Genomic DNA, 13,560 nt, shown 5'->3' with positions numbered 1-13,560 from the left:
ACTGATTTTCAGCATGAAAATAATTTACATAACATTACACAAAGATGAGAATTGGATATTTTCTTACTCTTTGCTTAAATATGCCAAAGCATAAAACGCTACCCCTCGATATCTTTATAAACAAAACTGTTCAGTTCAGGTTGTGCTTCCTTGCTTTTCTCCCCAACTTGCTGCCAAATGCAAATCAGACAGTTTGGGGTATTTGTGTGATTTGTTTGTTGCACTTTCACCAGTAGAGAATACTGTTTTCCATACAAGTCAATCATTATGTTAAACGAGCACACTGTGCTGCTAACTGGTGATTACTGGATGGACTGATTCAGAAATAGGGAAAAATATCCCACAGCACATAATGAGCGTTGCAGATTTTGTGATGCACTCTGATACAATTTGCATTTTTGCCGCTTCAGTTTTTATCGATACTGTAATAAAACCGTTCCGACATTTATAGTTGTAAATGAAAGTAGTAGAAATCTCCTCATTCTTCTGTCAGTGATAAATACATCCAACATGTTAGCTAATCAACTTTCACCCTTTAACCTAGTCCCAATTGTCAGAGAGCCACTTGGGGACAGGCCAGCCTGTCCTCGCCTGCTTGGAATATCGGCAGACAGAGCACGCACACGCACACACAAGCAAACACACGCGCACGACCAAAAGCAGAAGCACAAGTGTCCACCAATAACCTCATCTGCGTCTGCTCTGTCTGATGAAACTGCCCTATCTGCAAATACACGATCAGATGATCTGGACAGCTTGTGTAACAACAAACATTTCAGTTACAGCAGTGTAATCACACACGCACACACACACACACACACACACGCACACCCGGGGGGCGCAGGGTGACTTTAAGTCAATATCGGACCCTGTTACATCACATCACACCATGTTACACATCCTGCCCCACTGACGCTGCCCTCCGCCGGCTTCGCCCGTTCGAGAGTCTAAATGTGCACGCTTAATGTTATGGAACAATCCGTGGAGTGTATGAGTGTGACAATAGGCATAAACAGGTGTGAGAGAGTGAGTTACAGTGAGTGTGCGCCACACAGGAGGAGGAGGAGGAGGAGATGTGGAAAAAGTCGAGCAGAGAGAGAGGAGGTGAAAGGTTAAGTCACTATCCTCTACTGGCCCCACTTACTCACTTTTGCCTCAATCATCTCTCATTAATTCTTAATGTCTGTATTTGCACATCGGAAGCTAAGATAATATTAATGAGCCCACAAATGACTTTGAGTGTGTTCAACAGTATACCGTAATTCTCCTCAAAGAGGGAATAAACCATAAGTGATTCTTTTTTTCCAAGTCTAAACACAACATATAAAAACAGCTTCTTTCTAATAGAAATTAAATTATGGTAAAAGGTTAGCTGCCGCTCCCGGGCAGTCTGTGTTAAGCACTAATGTGTGTCAACATGTGTGTGGGGGTGTGTGTGTTTAACCTTGTGCAATCCTCGAGTATAGCTCTCTGGGATGAAACCGTGGTCATAATTCAAATGAAGATGGAAATTTTTCTGGCAGCCTCAGAAAAGAAACTCCCTGCATATCTCCTCGTTGTTAGGAGGTTTCAATCGGGCTGCTTTTTCTGTAGAATTTGCATTATCAGTTAGTGCAACTGCATCATGCGGCTGGAGAAGTTATCCTACTTATCTTGTTTAATTTGAGAGAGAAAATCAATCAGTCTGTGTGTTGAGGTGGTCGACCTCAGCTGGAATCGCTGCCCCTATACTTTCCAGGCAAGCTTTGTAGAGTGTGTTTTACATAAACACACTGGACTTTAACCAAGAAGATGTGTGTTGGAGTGCTTATGCAAAAAAGAAAAAAAAAAAACAAACAAACAACAGTGAGTTGACAACAGCACAAAGCTGAAGAGCTGCAGCTAATCATGGTTAAATCCCAGAAGGAGCCACAAACACACAGGAATGTAGATATCTTTTCCAGATTTGTTTGGGGAGGAGGAGATTGTCGTGCGTCTTTGTGGGACTGTGTGAATGACACAACTGAATAAACATCTGGACATTTCCACTCCCTTCTCGCAACACACAAGCCATTTGTTCGGTCGCCCATTTGGCAGCCTCACTCTCTCTCACTACTACTCTGCCTGGACCTGACTGACCTCATTCTCACTCCCTGTGTGCACGTGGGGCTTGAACAACCTGATATTAAGTTAATTACATGAATGGAGAGTCGAGAGTATCAACAGCATCCCCACCCAGCTTTTCAGTGTGCATGACATGCATTTATCTATTATGCATCTTTATAAACAATATATAAGGTGTCGTGGTTTAATGATAGGTGAAATTAAAATGCTATTTCTAAAGTTTAAAAGTCCCTGATTGAAGATTCTCTATAACAATCCATCAATCCCAATAATGGTTACGTGTCCAGATGTTCTGCTGCTCCTGTTAATGAGATCAGCGGCTTCTTGAATAATAATTGAGTTAGCTAGGAGAAGAGTTTACAACCTGGTACTGCAAAGTTGGCTTGGAGCTCACGCTGGAAACATTAGTGGTGATTTATAAAGCTCTTTTAATGCCACTGATGTTAAATTCACTTTTTTTTGTGTGATGGCAGCTGTTTGCGCACACTGAATGAGGAGAACACGATGTGATGGCATGAGAGAGAGACAGAGAGAGGGAGAGAGAGAGAGAGAGAGAGAGAGAGAGAGAGAGACCTTAGCAGACGACCTTGAGGTCACATGCAGCTATAACTACTAAACCCGTATCAACAAACGGGGTCCTTCGAGGACGCCACACAGGGTCAGCTCTCCTCTGTCAATTATAGGATTTGAATTCACATGCTGTCAAAACGACGTCTTTCTCATACCACTGCATGGCACGGCGAAACATTACAGCGGACTTATTTTCATTCATAGGTGTAACTTTTCACTCGGTCTGCCTCTGGAAGCTCAAGTTCTGATGAAACCCCCTCTGCTCAGCAGGCAAGGACACCCAGTAGGCATGCTTGCCTCCTCTGCTGGTCAGACACTGCTATTGCTCTGTATAGTGAGTAAATACTATTTGTGAATGTTTCATCCATTTAAAACAGAATCACAGTCAGGAGTCATGACAAAGTCATTGTTTTACTAGAAAATAAACATCACATCAAATATAATGCAATAATCCAGATTGACCCTCAAATGTTCAGTCGATCAATTGTCTATTTTTTGCCTCAGTGGAACCATGTGGATCACCAGGCCCTGGACGTCTTTGACCCTGTCTTTGGTTTATCTTCCTTGGACTCTGACACTGCACACTGTAAACACCACATGAGGGCTGCAGCTTTGAAGATTCAACTGTCATAACCTCAAACACATCAACTAGAAGACACAATGTTCACTTCCTTCCTAACACACACCACTCACTCAGTAATGTCTGCTTCTTTTTTGTTCCTACCTCTCTGCAGGATCACTGGAGCAGAAGTAAATGATGGTGACGTCGTGTAAGATTTTGACTTATGATTTTATAAGATATTTATGTTTTCCTCTCAGTTAATATTGGTTATTTAACTTTTTCCAACTTGGAAGAATGTGAAGTTCTTATGGTACTGACACTATGCTGATATTACTATAAAAAAATTATAACTGAAAAATGGTGAATTTGAAGGCGGATTGTTAAATTTGTTTGTTTAAATGTCACTGATATCAACTTAAGTTAAGCAGGCTAGTTCAGTAGGATCTAGCCTCATAACACCTGTGCATCAATGGAAAGAATCTTCATCGACATTAATGCTACATTAAAGTTCAGTTCTATTGCTAAGGCACCTGCTCAGATATAGCTAATATCACATTCATTCCAAGCTACAGTAAAACAATGTAAGAACTCGAAAGACTCCAGGCTGAAGCAGCTCATGTACGCAGCCAGCAGAAGGACGAAAATGCCAAAAGGAAAAGACTACTTGAAGCCAAGCACACACAATTACAATGACAAGCGACAATAAACCAGGCTGAATGACAGCTAGATGAGCTTCTTTATCAGCATTCTCCTTGGAAGAAGAATGAGGAAACCAAACAGAAACCCTAATTCAGCACTGCTCCACGCTACAAGCTATGACACAGACAAACCATGAAGCTAGCAAAACAGCTCTGAACCATTTTCTCTTTCACCATCCTTGAAGAGAGATATCCATTCTTCATTGCCAAAGGCTTCAGGGGCAAACACGATGCTCGGCCGAAGATAAGCTCTGCAAACAGTGCTGCACTTCAAAATGTTGCTGATGTGAAGATTACTGTAAAGAATGTCTTCTTTGCTGAAATAATACTATATGGCAATTAATCAGATGTCATTGGAAAGTTAGTTTACTTCTCTGCCACCTTTGTGGGAACTTGTATTCGTGGACTCAGCAACTGAGCTGATTATGTAGGTTGAACCCGCGAAAAATGTGTTAAAAGATGAAAGAATGAGGCCCCTATAACTGCAATGCACCCATTTCACTCCGTACTCTCCCTCTGTGAATACATTCTTTAAAAACAAGAGAAGAATATTAACTATGACATAAAAAAGTTAAATACGATTATATGAATGTTTTGAGTGAGATGAAAAATCAACTGAAGTTTTAAGTCACTAATAACACACACTGATGGATCTCGGCGGTCAATCCAGGATAAGAAGCCGGAACAGAAGTTGTTGCTTCCTGATCCAATATCAACAGTATCCATGGAGACAGAGCCATGGGGGGGCTGCTTGTATTAAAAGATCAACTGGACACGGTGTGTGTGTTTGTGTGTGTTTGTGTGTGTGTGTGTGTGTGTGTGTGTGTTGTGTGTGTCAGCGTATTGGATTCCATCAGTGAAACTAAGGTAACTGACCCTGACACTAGAAGCTCCTCTCCCCCCTCGGTCAGTCTCCTTTTTCTCCATAACTTTCTTCCAGAAACACAAAAGGCTTTGTGTGAACATTTCTTCCTCATTCATTATTTTCTCCATAGTAACAGCAAAAAAAAGGGGTTTGAATAAAAAGAGTACTAAGCAGTGAGGAGGCACGGGTGAAAGCATGTCTTCTGGAGTGTGTCGGGGAATTCTGGAGATGGATGGAAAAAAGTGTGCAAACAAATATTTCAGTGTAAATTAAAAGCACGGGCGTTTGAATTAACTGATCACTGCTGGGTTAATCAGAATGTCCAGTGTGCTTCCTATTCAGCAGGTTGTAGTGAAAACAAAACAACAATATGTCCAATTCATAGCATTCATTAACACTAGTGTCATATATGTTTTGTTGAAGGTTACTTTGTTCATATAAAGATTAAATGTATTTATTAGTAATGAGTATATGTTTCAAATGGATTAATTAGTGCATTCTTTTGATTTCAGTTTGTAAATGAACTGAAAAGGAGAAAGACAAGATAATGACATGGAACTGATGCATCAAATCCAAATATACACACTCCTCTCATCATAACCTTTAGAACAGAAGGACATTTGACACGTTGATTCCAAACCTGATCATTAAGATGTTTCAATCGATGAGCCAATGTTTAAAGATTCCAATTTTTAACTGTCTGGGGAAAAAAAGACAGTGACTTGCAGCTAATCTACCTGATACAGTTCTGTCACAAAGGTGGTTATATGATAAGTCTTCTCAAAGTTCTGATACAGACAGCTTATAGATTATCAAACATTAAAAGCCAATGATTATGCAGATAAGTCTATGGTGATTAGGTAGAGCCTTCCCCTTACATAATTACCACTAAAAATGGGAAGCTCAGACAAAGTAAATGAAAACGTAAACAAACAAAGAGCTATAAAAGTACGAAGAGAAAAAATACAGGAAATTTGAACTTGACCCCAACTACTGCTACATTGCACACAAATTCAAGCAAACGAATGAAACTACTCGATGTCAGGAAAAGACAAATTAAGCTGGTAAACTACAGTTGAAGCTGTTGAAAATAAAACTGCCTGGTGGAGAATTGCAAACTCGCTTAGCTACACTGTAAATTGTTTTTTTGTTTGTTTGTTTTGTTTTGTTTTGTTTTGTTTTGTTTTGTTACCTGAAAACTTTAACATGTAGCGTCCTGTCGTCTGCGACCAGTGTTGACAGCAGTCACTTCCGTTTGCAATGTTGGAAATAAAAGCGTTTTGATAAATAGGACCACAAAAAAACAAAACATTTCCTTGAAAGAAACAACTCAACCCTTTTCAGTTTCACCCTAATCACATATATAAAACTGTACTAGATAATAAAAGTAACAAAACTTTGACATTTTTGACAAACGCCGGTCAGAGGACAATACTAATGTCGTTCGGGGTGTTTATTTTGACAGAGTCCATCAAACTTCCTGCAGCAGCGTAACTTGACGTGTTGCCATGGAAACCACTGCTACACGGTCACCCCTCGGCTCCTCTCGTTACTTTCCGTGGAGGCTGACCGAGCAGCAGCTCATGGAGCAATAATGATAATTGATCATAACTGATTAACCAGAAGTGTCATGGGCCTCTCAGTGGTGGCTTCTTATTTCCATATTGAATATAGATATCTTTAATCAGACACATGACGCCCTCGCAGAAAGGCCGGTACGGATGCGACGCGGCCCGTAATCCTAAATGGAGATTAGCAGGTGAGTTGTAGGTTGGATTGATTATTCTGTCATATGAAAGATTGAATTTTGAGATACTAGAAAAGATTGAAAACGTTCCAAAAGGAAAAATGATGTGCATCACATGTTACAATATACATTTTAAATCACTTAAATTACTTAATGAAATGCTAAATCTGTTATTAACATCATTGTTGTTGTTTCTGTTGTAATCAATTCAACAGCATGAACCACTAGCTACAAGTTCAGTTCAAATTCTGTATCAAAATCGTTCAACTATTTATTGGGATTGTCCATCCCATTCAAATATAGTAAAAACAACAATGTTACATTTGTTTGGGGTTTTTTTTATTCATAAAGTATAAATTCCAGCCATTTGCAGTTAAATTAAAAAATTCACAATTTAGTAACAGATAAAATGAAACTATTAGGGCTAATTAAAGTTATCGACAGTAAATTTGTTCTCTGGGAATCTATTAAAGTTCAAATGAAGGAAATAGTAACTATGTTAAAAACTGTGTGAAGAGTATTGAATGTAATATCTGGCCTTGAGAACACCCACATCCTCTATACAACCAATCAGAAAAGTCTGATTCAGATGTCTTGGTCTGGCCACAGCTGGCTCTTAATCAGATATTTAGGCTAATAGACATGCAGATGTCTTGGATCTACCATGAAAAGCTTTTGTTGTGTGACTGTGTACACTGTGGCTCAGTCGGTGTTCTGTTAAAAAAGGGGTCTGCGTTATATTAGGGACACCGGGTCTTGTGTTTCTGCCTGTTGTTCTGCTGTCTGGACACAAAACAAAGCAAAACAATCAAGAAGGAAAAAAAAAAGAAAAAAAAGAAGTGAACCTCCCACTGAGTCACCGGATAACATCTCCGTCTCCCTCTGAGCCAGAAAGTGAAACGTCAAAGATGCCGCGTGTCTCTAATGCTTCATTAATCATGCAGATTCAGCTGAGCCCTAACCAGGTCAAGCAAGCTTTTGTTAAGGTGTGTGGGTTTTCATGACTTAAGGAAGCCTAAATAATTCAGCTGGTTGGGACAACGTGCTTGAGGAATCTCAAATGGCCCTTGCACTCTATGTGATGGAAAACACTCAAATCTGATCAGCCGGATTTGCTTTCACACACACACATGCACACACACACACACACACACACACACACACACACACACACACACACACACACACACACACACACACACACACACACACAGGATGAGCAGTGTTGTGTTACTTATGAGTTTTCCCTTCCATACAAATCAAAAAGAAGTCCACCTTTGAAACAATCGGCCATCGCGTCATTCTATTAAAGGACAGTTTCAATAATTCAGCTCGTGTTGTCTGTTGCTGTTCACTCACCTTTGACCTCTCTGCTCTCTCTGCTTCAGCTCCCCCCATCCCCGCGGTGAAGCGTCCTGTCGGGGTACCCCAGCCATGGCCGGTCCATCCTCACCCGGCCGGACGTGTCCACGGGTCACACTTCCCTCCTCCTCCTCCTGCTGCTCAGCTCTTCCACACTCGACATGCAGAGGAAAGCGCCGAGAGGCCCCATCTCATCACTGTCGTTCGCCCAAGTGGTCACAGCTCACTACGAAAGGTAAAGCCAAACTGATCACTTGAGGGTTCCATTTTTGGCGCCTGAAAATATTGTTTACATGTGATGGCAAATTACATTCAACCGTAATTACTGTTTCTGTGTGTACTGCCAGGTAACAGTGCTGTTGAACCGCAGGGGTGTGGTATCCTTTGAGCAGCTGCTATTGGATATCTCGGAGGCGTTGGGGTTTCCTCGCTGGCACAGGGCCAGAGTCACACGCCTGTACACCACACACGCCCGAGAGGTGAGGCCCACCATGAGCAGATTAACATCAAGGGATGAAGACAATGTTTAAATGAGCTATTGTGAACCCTCCATCAGTCCTTATACTGCATGTGAAAAGTGGAACTGTTTATCTTAAATATATTATCAGACTGGTTAAACAACATTCCAATGACAAGTCCTCCTGTGTCTCAGTTTAATTTATTTATGAAAAGATTGATAGTAGTTATGTCAGTGACCTCCATCAGCTGGTTAGCTGTTGTCATCCGCGGCCCGGATGTTTGACACGACAATCTCCAATCATCTTTCTGTTTTTTTGATGAAGGTGAAGGGCGTGTGTGAATTCTTTCGAGGCGAAGTGGCTTTCCTCGCTCTCGGTAAGGCTCGCCCTGAGCTGAGCAGCGTGCAGGAGGCTCTGGAGGAACTGTTCCCTGAGGATTCGCACTACCGAGCCGACGCCCTGCGTGCCTGGGAGAGGAGACTCAGGCCGCCGCCGGACAAAGCAGCGAAGGCTGACAGCGGATACAGTGAGGGGACGGACAGCAGCGGCACGAACCAGGAGACACACCAGGTCGCAAATACAAAGAATCACAAACACGTCCAGAAATCTCAACAAATAGACAATCACAAGCTAGAGAGATACGATTTTGACTCCCAGAGGTCTGAAAAAAAGAATGCATGCAGAAAACCTGCTCATCCTCCCAACCACCTGCAGAGACTGCACATCAGGGGAGGCGTCAGGCAGCGGCAGGCCTCTGTTATCGGCCCGTTTCAGCACGAAGAACGTTTTGGAGAGGAAGACATACTGTCACCCGCCCTGTGTGAAAACTGCTTATCGAGACGAGCGAAGCATCAGGGTGCAGAGCTGATCAACACGCTGTCTGGGAGGGTCCCGCTTCCTCCTGTGTCAAGAAAGCAAAAAGGAAGCCCTCCGACAGAGCAGGAAGTGAAGAATGACACGCCACCTCCTCAGCCAGCCGGCGCAGGTCAGGAGAAAAGCTTGGTACGCTCACAACTTTTAAACTCCGCTTCAGAGGTGGGTGAAGTGCACACCGTCCCACAGAAGAAGACGAGCACGCTGGACCTGCCGTCAGAGGGCGGAGACGCCACCCTGTCGGACATCGAGCAGTGCTACGACATCGGACGCGTGGTTGGCGACGGGAACTTTGCGGTGGTGCGAGAGTGCCGCCGCCGTGACAGCGGCCAAACCCTTGCCATGAAGATCGTGGAGCGCTCCAAGCTGATCGGCCGAGAGCACATGATGCAGAACGAGCTGAGCCTGCTGGGCAGCCTGTGCCACCCTCGTATCGTGCGGCTGTTTGCGCACCATCACACGCACACGCACTCCTACCTAGTGATGGAGCTGGTGAGCGGAGGGGATCTGTTCGAGGCCATCAGTGAAAGTGGCAAGTTCTCAGAGGCAGCAGCAGGGCTGATGGTGTCGGACGTGAGCGAAGCTCTGAGTTACATCCACAGCAAGAGCATCGTGCACAGAGACCTCAAGCCAGAGAACCTGCTGGTGGGTACCAGGGTCTGTAAGAATGTAGTGAAAGAAATTATCTTTCCAAATCAAAAGAGAAGAGTTTACATTTTCAAAGTGGAAGAAATGCTTCATATCTGCTTTATTCTTTTTTTGTAGCTGTCACTTAATGCAGATGTGTTTCTACGAGGTTAAAAACCAAGTTTTTTAGTCACCAACAAAAGTAGCAGGACATCAGATACCAAAATTAAAGCAAAGCTGGCTTTGTTACATTTATAAGGGAAGAATTACAATCAGAAGTAAAATGTTGCTTAACAATAATTTAACAATAACTTAACTAGAATATAGAACTTAAATAAAATAGACATCATGTGTCATATATAAAATTTTAATGAAATGTATTATTTCATTTATGTCACTAATTTTTGGCAAAAACATAACATCTTAAATAAACGGCAGGCAAACCTTTGAATATTTGCAGACGAAGCTATATTAGAATGTAAGTTTTATCTCAGAAAATGACCAATAATCACATTTTCTGTCTAAATTATAACTACATAAAGAGAGAACCTCAAAGTAAATTGAACTCTCGTTTATTATTCTCTGTAAATTCAAATCAGTAGACCAGACTTTTATGCAAATACAGGAATGCAGGGATGTTAGGTTACAGAGGGAAGACTCAGACAGCTGGTGTTGTAACTGTAGATCAGGGGGAACACTGACACCAACACCTGTTAGCTTTAAAACATGATAACGTTAAGGGAGACAGTGATGTGATGCTCAGTGGGAGAAAAGATGGGCCAGTAAGCTCTGCTTCATACCATCTTAAAAAAAAATCCTGTATTCAGGTTAAATTTTTCATTAATCATTAATCCAGTATACAAATAGTTGACAGTATTTTTACATGATTGATTAAATCTCTCTCTAATATGCACAATGTGTGCAAAAACAACTTTCAGATTGGCCGACATTATCGCATAGTCAGCATGAAAATGAGCCACATTTTTCACATTATAATTATCCTTGCTATTGTTTGAATGAGGAAACATATCAGCTCCACACTTCCTGAGTATTTATATTTCTTTCCTCGCTTCTTCCCTCAGATAGAGCAAGCAGCTGCTGGTGTCTGTCGGCTGAAGCTGGGAGACTTTGGTCTGGCCATGGTAGTGACTGAACCCGTCTTCACCATATGTGGCACGCCTACATATGTGGCTCCAGAGATCCTCTGTGAGACAGGTGTGGTTTAGAGAAGGCTTCTGGAACTGATTTCACTGTGTTCCTTTCAGCTGAGTTTGTGGTTTCTCTCTCAGGTTATGGAGTAGAGGTGGACGTGTGGGCTCTGGGCGTGATCCTCTACATCCTGCTGTGCGGCTTCCCTCCATTTCGGAGTCGAGATCGGGACCAGGAGGAGTTGTTTCAGCTGATAAAGCAAGGACAACTTCACTTCCCGTCCCCTTACTGGGACTCCATCTCGGAGGGTGAGATGTGTAGATGTGTCTTTATGATGGAACACGTAAACGTAAAGGCTGTTCTTAAGACGACGTGTGTGTTTGTGTGCAGAAGCCAGAGGCCTCATCAGAGCTTTGCTTCAGCCCGACCCCACAGTGAGGCTGGCAGCAGAGCAGACCCTCCAGCACCCCTGGGTGAAAGCCATGGCTTCAGCCTGCAGGCAGAGGGCGCTCACAGACAGAAGTCTGAAGAACACTGGAGATGTTGCAGCACAACCGGAAAGACTCCGGTTACCAGCTCAAACAAACTCAGAAGAGTCACAGGAAAGCAAAACAACAGCAGACGTTGGTAGCAAAGCAGGTATCCCCCGTAAAGATCTCAGATTATATGATGAGAAACAAAACAACGTAAACCGAGGAAGGGAAATAGATAAACAAGAACAAAACATCAAAGAGATAAACACAGTTCAGATCAGATCTCCACAGATAGAAGAATCCACTCCGGATCAGGAGAAAGACTTTGGCTCTACAGAGAAATGCAGGACACACAATCCAGGTCTCAAGCTGTCAAACGCAGACTGTGCTGATCTCAATCAGGCCCATCAAGCCCAAATTCACCTTTCACCCCTGATCGAGACACAGCCTGACCCACCCCTCAGCCCCCTGGCAGCTTCTTCATCCGCCCGTCAACACGAGCAAGACTTAACCTCTCCTTTACACAACGCCACCACGGCGCCACTCCAGTGAAAACCATCACTCCTCAAACCCTCATGTCACTGTCACCTCCCCGCCCGCGCAGCCCTGGTACCGCTGTCAATCTCCTGTTTGATTGGAATATTAGATCACGCTCACTGCTTTGTGTGTTCCGGACAACACGGCTGATTCCCTGCCAGCTGAATCCTTGGATGACCTGCAGCAGATGTAATTTGCTCTCTTGGGAGGAATAGGATCTGACTGATGGCACCAGATACGGCCCATAAATGTGTATAATTCATTTATCCAGTAATTATAAAATAATCATGAGATCACGTAATAACCCAAGGTAGGTGTGTAGCTAGGGCTGGAAGAAGTTTAAGTGATGGGAAGTCCTTTTTAAACGATTTTGTGTATTCATGTTAATGTGTCAGTTGTCAGACTGACTTGTTTCATACACCACACTGAACTTAGAAAATATAGTGTCTGCTTTGGTAGCCATTTTTGAAATGCTTGCTTGCTGACTGTGATCCATCCTCATTTTCCAGTCCTAGATATGTGTCTAAAATAGCACACGCTCATTGATTAAAAATAGCTTACATGTGAAGAGGAATGTTCATTGTAAATGTCTGATGATCAACTTTCAGACAATGTTTATTGCATGGATAGTACTTAAAAAAAACCTGTGTTACAACAGTATTTTAAGTGTTGATTAAAATTGTAGAATATTGAGATAACGTTATCAAGGATAGCATGTGCCATATCAATATGAAAATATATTAAAAAAAAAAACTGATAGAAGTTGTGTGAAGTAGTTTGACTGCAGCAAAATTTTATCTATACTGCAAAACACAAAAATCCATCTGTAAATTGATCCCACAGACTGAATAAAATCAATTCAAAGACTGCTCACGTTTCATGATAATACTGAGCACTTGACAACTTACATTGTTTCATGTCAGTTCTAAAAATTCTTCAGTTTTCAGGTGGAAACTGTTTATTTTTGCGTTTCCGGTTTGTCTTTGCTGCAAAGCAAGCTCGGTCAGTTGTGAGTTGCATCAGTAGTTTCAAAACAAGAGGCGGGTTAAAGAGCTTCAGGGGAAGGCTCACTCAGAGGAAGTGAAAACAAGATCACGTCACTAATGAAAAAGGAGATCAACAAGCTCCAATTCTTATGAATCAGCAGATGATCATTACCACAAGGTGGAGTTTTTCTTGTACTTCCTGTAGAATGAAATTATGTAAACAACATTAGCTAAGTGTCTAAATGGTATTATCACACCACAATAGTACACGTAGCACATTGTAATTTACAAAGTACGTAAATAGGCTACATGATGCAAATTGTACTTAAATAATAAATAAAAAGGTAGCTCAAATTTAACTTAAGTTCAGAAATGTAACTGCATGTAATTTCTTACTTTAATATCTGGATCTTTGTAAAGTTTTCTCTGAAGAAAATGAAAATAAATTGGTTTATGTATAATGCATCCATGCCACAAATGCACCGGCAACATTGATGATATGACTGTCTAGAGCCCTGAGCTGAAATGGAGTCCCAAAAGGTCATCAGGC

At 42.1% G+C, this 13,560-nt stretch overlaps 1 protein-coding gene across 1 annotated transcript; it reads left to right on the top strand.

Annotated features, from left to right (window-relative positions):
• The first annotated feature begins 6,490 nt into the window (after nt 1-6,490).
• dclk3 (doublecortin-like kinase 3) lies at nt 6,491-11,998 on the top strand. Its single transcript, XM_030121094.1, has 8 exons — nt 6,491-6,557; nt 7,934-8,142; nt 8,255-8,386; nt 8,690-9,883; nt 10,948-11,080; nt 11,155-11,322; nt 11,405-11,700; nt 11,963-11,998. The coding sequence occupies exons 1-8, from the start codon at nt 6,491-6,493 to the stop codon at nt 11,996-11,998; spliced, it is 2,235 nt and encodes a 744-aa protein (XP_029976954.1).
• The last annotated feature ends 1,562 nt before the right edge of the window (nt 11,999-13,560 follow it).

Source organism: Salarias fasciatus, chromosome 22 (genome assembly GCF_902148845.1).
Source record: "Salarias fasciatus chromosome 22, fSalaFa1.1, whole genome shotgun sequence".
Lineage (NCBI taxonomy): Eukaryota > Metazoa > Chordata > Actinopteri > Blenniiformes > Blenniidae > Salarias > Salarias fasciatus.
The sequence above is the reverse complement of the archived record's forward strand: the minus strand, read 5'-3'. Positions and strand labels throughout refer to the sequence as shown.